Source organism: Nuphar pumila, chromosome 3 (genome assembly GCF_984573655.1).
Source record: "Nuphar pumila chromosome 3, dmNupPumi1.hap1.1, whole genome shotgun sequence".
NCBI lineage: Eukaryota > Viridiplantae > Streptophyta > Magnoliopsida > Nymphaeales > Nymphaeaceae > Nuphar > Nuphar pumila.
The window spans coordinates 17,215,589-17,223,664 of NC_143251.1; the positions used below are offsets into that span (position 1 = coordinate 17,215,589).

An 8,076-nucleotide genomic window follows, 5' to 3' on the forward strand; every position below is an offset into this window, starting at 1 on the left:
GACGAAAAAGAAAGAGATTTATAGACTAGCCAGGCCAAAGTGTTTTGAGATAAATGAGATTAATGGCCATAATCCTGACGGTTTGAAAATAGGACAAAAAGGTCTTTGAACGGTCACCCACCTTTGACTGTCAATCAAAGGCCTCCAAAATCGTCCAATAGTCACAAAGCGCCATAAACTCAATATAAATGTTATTAAAACCTTTCAAACGGCCAAATATCTCAAAACCAAAAGGTCGAAATGGACATTTGCGTCTCATATGCATCTCGCACAGCTGCGAGCGTGCGAAGTGCAAAGTGCGCCATCAAAACACCTCAAGCGCCCTTGCACACACACGCACGCGTGCGCACGAATGGCTCATCCATTGCTGCAACGTCTGCAAACCACCTAAAGACTCAAGACTTACCAAAGTAAAGAATAGATAACAAACTCTATTTAAATCTCTTGAAAAACCTTTCTCTCTTAGATATGGGACTAAACTTTTTCAAGGCACTTTTGGTAGTAAACAAAATCACCAAGATATTAATTTTAAAACTTTTCTAACAGCACCAGCCTTAACTATGGTTTTGTCAATAAATCTATATATGTTGCCTGACTCTTCTCTCTTCATCAACACAGGGGCACCTCTTGTAATTTTGAAAATTCCGTTGGATGCACTAAATGTGCAACCTTTGGAATCAATTGAACCCAATGATTTGAGATTTTTTCATAAATTTGACACATGCCTAACATCATAAGAAATACAAATGACTCTATCAAACATTTTTATCTTCAATGTAAGATTTGATTAGGTCAAATTCAATAATGCTTCTGAATCGAATTCAAGTTGTTTATATTTTAGTTCGACATTGATCAACTTATGTTTTCATCATCTGAAACGGATTCATCTCAAAATATCTTTGTATAGATGGGACCAATGTTTAGAGGTGTGTAATAATGGCACTTTTTTAAAAAGCGAAATTGAACTGGAGTGCAATAGGGTTAAACATAACCTCACTTCTGAAATATAACCAAGTCTGCACCTCACATGCAATACCAATTACTCACGCCATGATTACCCTTAACAACTTCAAAGAAAAAGCAAAGAAATAGAGAGAGTAGGAAGAGTGATAGCGTGAAGAAGAAGAGAACATAAACTTGTTATTTTTCATGACCAGAGGTACTTGGAGTTTATACAGGCCTCAATAAAAACGTTCGAAGGACCATTTGCATGAGCTCATAAAGACCAAATGAGTAGCATATACTTGTTAATGCCCAAATAGGTAGCATGCATCCATTTAAGGCCTCAAACAGCCACCCAAATGGGCTTCATGCACCTATTCACCTTTCCAACGTGCCAAAGACAGTGAGGCTTAGTTGTTAAGGCTAGGCGTAAACAATGACTTCTTACTGTGCTAATCAACCTTCAAAATAGTTTGGTAAAATTAAAAGTTTGTAAAATATTTCTGCGATAAAAAGATTGATCCAACCAAACCAAGTCAGATAGTTCAAACTTTTCAAAAAGGGAGTGATAAAAGGATTGGTCAAAGCCAAACCCAAATCGAACAAAGCCGGGTCGAATCCAAGTCCAAAGTCAAAGTAAAATCAAAATTCAAGTCAAAAGTTCAAAATTTAATTGGCAAAATAACTCGAATTGGTTTTGTCCTCTCTAAGTCAACTCTATATATATTTTTAAAAATGTTTAATACGAAACCAAACATATGTCATAAAGTAAACTTTTCGTCCAAGTCCTGATTCCTAAAAAAATAAACAAAGAGGGTTATTTTGGCCAAACAGCTTAGCTGAAAAGGTTATTAAAATTTTAATCCAACAACAACAAAACTTACAAAACCATGCAAAAGATTAGACCCTTTTCACTTTTTTATTCACTAATAAATCACTTACCTAAGCATGATTAAAGACTTTCTTTTACATACATAGGACTGTCAATGGGTTGGGTACCCGACCCATCAGAGAATACCCAAACCCACCCATACAATAAATTGTCGGCTTCAAGTTTTACCGGGTCAGTCACGAAAATGCAATCCTAAATCCAAACATGCATAAATTAAAAAAAAAAATGCAAATAAAATACTTGAGTCAGTTGGAGTGCCTGGTAAAAAATCCGAGTTAAGTTGGGTAATTGGTAAAAGTCGTAACCCAAACCCGACCCAGCATATTGATTTGGTTGGGTACCTAGTATAAACCTGACTCTGACTCATCGACAGCTCTACATGTAATAATAATACTTCATAAACTAAACCAATAAAAAATGCATTATCTTAGTGCAGTTCAAGGGTGGTACATCACTTGGCCTCGGTAATGTGCCAAGCTGAAGGCTCAGGTTCGAATCCGTTTGCCATATGGGGCTTAAGAGATACCTGGTAGGGGTACCCCATGTGGTAAGCCGGGTCCTGCGCCAAGCTGAAGGCCCAGGTTCGAATCCCTCTGCCACATGGAGTTTAACAGATACCTGATACCTGGTAAGGGTCTGCCTAACCCCAGCTTGCCTTTAAAAAAGTAAAAAAGGCTAATCTCTTGCCCTCGATTATGTAAAAGGCTGATGTTTATGAGAATGGAATCCTAACCGCCCTACCATTGGGATTTGAACTTGCGACGTCCCAACACAAGGTGACGTGCTGCTCCTAGCGGACAAGAGGAGCCCCCGTTGGTATGCTTTGCGAAGTATTCATGCTACACAAAAAATCGTTACGTACAGTGAAAAAAAACCTGAGCATTTTATAAAATACTTGACACGATCACTGCATCTACTTCGGTAATTAATGGCTTGGGCATCGTGCCACTGACGTGCGGGTAGCTGGCTGCAAAAGGTCCCAATTTTTCCCGTGATATCCTTAAAAAAAAAAACATCCAGCACACAACAAAACAAGCGAAGCATTAGAATATTGAAGACGCTTGTGGTCACGACGACGTTTGCAAGGCACCCCAACTCCAGACTCTTCTTCCGTTATCTGCCTTTTTGCACTCCCATGCATGTGCGACTTCTAGGTGGAGACCATCTCTCTCTCTCTCTCTCTCGAATCCCCTCTATGGCCTTCTTTTTCATCTCCCTCTTCTAGAGGAAAAAGGGGAGGGGGCCCACAGGCGGGGTGCTGGGGAGGCCTATCTTTGGCTTGAACCCACCCCTCAATGCTTTGCACTCGTTACCCAAAGAATCCCATGTTTCCCTTTCCATAAGGCACAGAGCCGTTACCCCCTTTTCTGATCCGTTAAACCCCCCTTGTTGCTCTCTGATCTCTGTTGAACGAACACCATGAATCAGGCTTCCAAGAGAAGGACAACGATGAAAAATGTGGGTGGTAGGAATGGGGTTCATGAGATCAGTGAAAGCAAACAGGGTAGTGTAGGTGGTAATTCTCCTTCCCATGGTAATTTGGGGAGGAATTCCAAGCTGGGTAGCGATGAAACCAAGAGGAAATTATGGTCCCTGAGTGTTGATGGGGAAGAGAGAAGCCCTCTGCATCCCAGTAAACTCCGATCCAGTTCTCATAATGAGAGGATTTTGCACGGCTCCAGAGAGATTGGGGTGTGCGGGGAGAGCAAGGTGGTTTTCAGGAGTTTGAGCGCCAGATTTCTCAAAGAAGAGGTTGGATCTGAAGAGATTGACTGCAAATCTAAAGAAATGACGAGAGAGGTGGAAGAGAAAGAAGATGACAAACATGTAAATGAATATGAAGCAGAAGCAGAAGCAGAAGCAGAGGAGGAGGTGAAAAAATTGGTGGTTATGGAAGTCAATTTATCGGCATACAGAACAGAGAAGGTCGTTGAGGATATCAAGGAAACCCAAATCCCAGAAACTGCCACTGTCGTCAAATCCCACTCACCTCAAATATCTCCTGTTTTTGCAAAAACAATTTCGTGTAATCCGTTTCTCTGCGTCACCAAATTAGTCTCTCTCTCTCTCTCTCTCTCTCTCTCTCTCTCTCATCTACTTTGCAATTCAGGTCAAGAAGCATATGAAGGCGCACTAGAAACCCAACAAAGAATGCAAAGCCTAGGTAGATTTTTGGCCTCTGCACTATCAATTCCTCTTGTTCTTTTTTTTTTTAATTTCTGCGTTTCTACAAGATCAGAATTGCCTCTCATCCTGAAAATTGCTGCTTCTTTCCTGCAGTGGACGTGGTATTGTGGAGAGACATTTCAAGATCAGCTTTCGTGTTTGGATCCGGCACATTTCTGCTGCTGTCATCTTCTTATGCCACAGATCTCAATTTCAGGTGAGGTCCCTAACATTGTCTCTTTCCCTTAAATTCTTTTACCTTACTAATTCTCCCTGGTGTCTGAAAGAAATGAAATTATTTCTTCTAATCTGATTTTGATCTCCTAATTGCAGCTTGGTTTCTGCAATTTCCTATGTTAGTCTCCTATACCTCGCCGCAGTCTTCATCCACAAGTCCATTCTGTGCAAGTTAGCAATCACAAACATGAGTTTAGGTTCTTTTTTACCATTTTTTCTCTATGCCCATTTAAAATTATGATGAGCTCTGTTCAGGGGAAGCATGAACATGGATGAGATGAACACCAGAAGCGCACTGAGCGAGGAAGATGCGGTCTGGTTATTGAGACTCGTTCTGCCTTACTTGAATGAGATTCTGTTCAGAGTGAAATGTGTTTTTTCTGGAGATCCTGCAACCACCATGAAGGTAAAAAAAAAACAAATTTCTCCTATTTCCTCACCCCCCCACCTCTTATCATCTTAATAATTTCTGAATTCTGCCATTGTCGTTAAAAAGTGGAAGCGTGTCGGTGGGTGTTTCAGGTGGCAGTGTTGCTGTTTCTTCTAGCGAGGTGTGGGAGCTCCGTAACCGTCTGGACATTGGCCAGATTTGGTAAGATCTCATCTTCCATTCACCAGACATTTAGTCCCTTCTTCTTGCCCCCACTTCTTTTTCTTTTCTTTTTTGTTTACTTAATTATTGCAAGTTGATGCATAGATGATCATGTGCAGGTTTCTTTGGGGTGTTTACGATTCCCAAAGTTTATGCTTCCTACTCGGTTCAGCTGAGTAGATACGGTGAGGACATCCTTTCACATGCACATGCTCTCTGTAGCGTCGTAGATACATGTCTACTGTGAGTCTCTGACACTTGAAAAAAGGACCCACCACGGCCCCTTTCATTGAAATTACCACCCCACTAAAGGCCTAAAGATGAGGTTCCCGTTGTAAAAGGTCATTTTTTATGCAGCGGCGCTGCATGCTTAGCATGCAGCTCCTCTGCTAATGACCATGAGACACACCCATATCAAGAAATGACAAGATGGGTGGCTGTCAAGCAGGTTGCCAACGCTGCATATAATGTGAACATTTGCCAAAAATTGCCAATATTTGAGTTATTACATTCAACTTCTTACTGTATTTGAAGGCATTACAAATACCCCCCACTTGAAGTTAGGGGTGGACTTCCGGCACATGAGCTTTTGGGTACCCGGCTTGTGCAGCCTAAGCTCGATAAAAGTTGCACTCATCCTCGCCCGACTAGTAAGCAGGCCCGAGTCCGAGTAGATACAAAGTGGCAACTCCAATGGAGTCTGGCCTGGACCGACCCGTTTACTAGTTGGACTTAAAGGGCCCAGCCCAAATCTGACCTGACAAGGGTCGGGTCAGTCTGATGTCTGCCCCTACTCGAGGTATAAACTGACATTTTGTCCCCTTTTTAATAGAACAACTGAGTTGATGTCTTCTTGTGATGTTTCGTTAAAGAAATCCGTAATGAGGGAGTTTTGCTAAACATAATAACTGAAATGTTAATCTGCTTTTTTGTAAATAGCTAATAGCATAGGCAGCTTTATAAATTACCTTTCTCGTTCTTTTGTTGCTTAGCAAACGCTTGAAAATGGTCGATATGGTTGGATCCAGAATCAATCGGTTTTATTAGTTTTTGCAAGAGCCACATTCATATCCATATTTTTTTATGATGAAAACCCCTCACCCATAACCGGGTCATGGATCTGCCTCCCTGTTAGGTGAACTTTGGGTGGCATCACCGACACTCAAGTCCTTATATATATTGACAATGCACTATGCTTACCATGAATCAGACTTTGGTTTACTTCGCCACGTTTCTTTAAAAAATTTCATTCTTGAAAGGAAAAACACAGAAATCAGTAACCTGAACTTTCCTATGATTCAACAGCCTCTTATCGTCTTAACTAATTTAATTCTTGAGTGCTCAAATGACAAAATACTTATTTTGGCCCTTTTCATTTCAGGGAGATTTTGGATTGGTCGTTTTCGCGATGCTTGGGATTCCTGTTCCCACAAGAAAGCTACAGCAATTGCTGTTTTTACAGTGATATGGAATTTATCGTCTGTTGTTGCTCGCATTTGGGCTGGTACGTGTGATGCATAATTAGTAGGTCTTAACCCAGTTCATCCATCCTAATCGTCTTGACTGATTCCAGAAATAACTCATCAGATTCGAGCCTCTTTTGCTTAATCTGAACCTGTAAAGCTATTTTCTATAGCTTATTAGCAGTAGCATATCTTAGATTGGGTATATTTCATGCTCTATTGAGTTCTTAGCAAGATTTTTAAGGAGGAATGGCTTATATTATATTGCATCAATTTTTTATGAGAAAAAATCATGTTTTTTTAGCTAATGTGATCCAAAACATATATCGTAAATATTATAAAAAGCATGAACGAGGGTAGTCTTTGCCAAAATTTTTATTCTTTATATCCTTTTTTTAAGTGATATTTCTTGTATATGCATTAAGAATGTAATTTCATATTTGTTTGGCATATGTATTAAAAAACAAAAAAGTTTCACTCACTTAGTACTCTTTGTAATTTTTAAAAACTCTCTCTCTCACCTTTGGAGAGTTATCATTGAAATTAACATATATTTGGCATGCTTTATTTAATGACCTGATTATTTTTTTTCTGTTAGTGTAAACAGGACTTAGCTAAGGCCCGGTCATATGGGTGGGCCGTTAAACTTTGATAATTGTTTAGTAGAGAGAGAGACAGAGAGAGTCCCACATCTATAAATGATGATTATTATACAAATGATGTCGGATAGTGTGCCAAGTGGTGCGTGGTGTCGTGTCTCACAGACATGGTACCAAGCGTGTCCAAGACATAGGCATATATAGTTTTCTGATAAAAAGGAACATGTCAGTAATCATACACGAGTGAAACTTTTTATCAATTGGAAAAGAAATTACAAATGAAATAGTGGAAGGCAATCAACGTTTGAATTGGTTTGCACCGAGATATATGTACTTGAATTCGTGTCCGGCCAAGAAACAAGCAAACGGATGCTTGCATTCCCACGTTTTTTTTTATATTTACAAGGAGAAACCACCCTCAGTATCAGAGACCTAGCTGGGTAAGATCACTATCCGGACAGCGTAGAACTCCCCGGCTTTACCCCTTTTGATTTTTGCATGCACACGTTAGAAAGATGGAAGCTACAGTAATCGTTGACGGACACTTTTTTTGTGTTCTGCAGTGTTCATCCTGATCGTGGCCGTGCGACTGTACCAGCAATCCTTGAGCTCCGACTGGCAGCAAGAATCGGCAGCAGACGCAGGCAAGTGCGAGGGCCAGGAGCCTAAACGACAAGAAGACCCACAACCGTGAAGCTGCTCTCGGTTAAAAGTGTGGAGGAAGCTCTACCAGTACTACCTCTTAGCAACGAGTAAAAAGATAAAAACAAAGGTTGGGCAGCCTCATTTTGCTGGTGGTGTGGTGTGGGGGAGGGGGTTAAAGTGTAAATGGGAGAAAAGGGTAACGTGCCCATGTGCCAATGTCCGGACCATTATTCTTTTTTCTGTAAATAATGCCTTCCTGACATTTCAATCAATAAGAATCCCCTCCTTTTGCTCTCGTCTTCTTTCTGCCAAAGCTGTGGTCCCTTTGTACCAAGTAAAAATTAAAAATAAAAAAAGAGGGAGAGGGAGGGAGGGACGGAGGCTGCTGAGGCCCAAAGATAGACAAATCTAGCACGTCAACAAATATAAATTTAGTTTACGCAGCTTGTCGGTGGGTGGACCCCATAACATGGCTGTAGTTATGTTATATGATTGTTTATAGTGGTAGGAATCATGTACGTAAGAACTGACCTGATTAAG

The 8,076-nt window shown here is 40.6% G+C and overlaps 1 protein-coding gene across 1 annotated transcript; it reads left to right on the plus strand.

The window, feature by feature from the left end:
* The first annotated feature begins 3,283 nt into the window (after positions 1-3,283).
* On the plus strand, positions 3,284-7,849 carry LOC149842153 (reticulon-like protein B21). The gene is made up of 8 exons (XM_090000596.1): positions 3,284-3,368; positions 4,115-4,217; positions 4,334-4,408; positions 4,493-4,643; positions 4,760-4,829; positions 4,949-5,014; positions 6,211-6,333; positions 7,455-7,849. Exons 1-8 carry the CDS (start codon positions 3,284-3,286, stop codon positions 7,583-7,585), a joined length of 804 nt encoding a protein of 267 aa, XP_089856722.1. The 3' UTR covers positions 7,586-7,849.
* Positions 7,850-8,076: the final 227 nt, after the last annotated feature.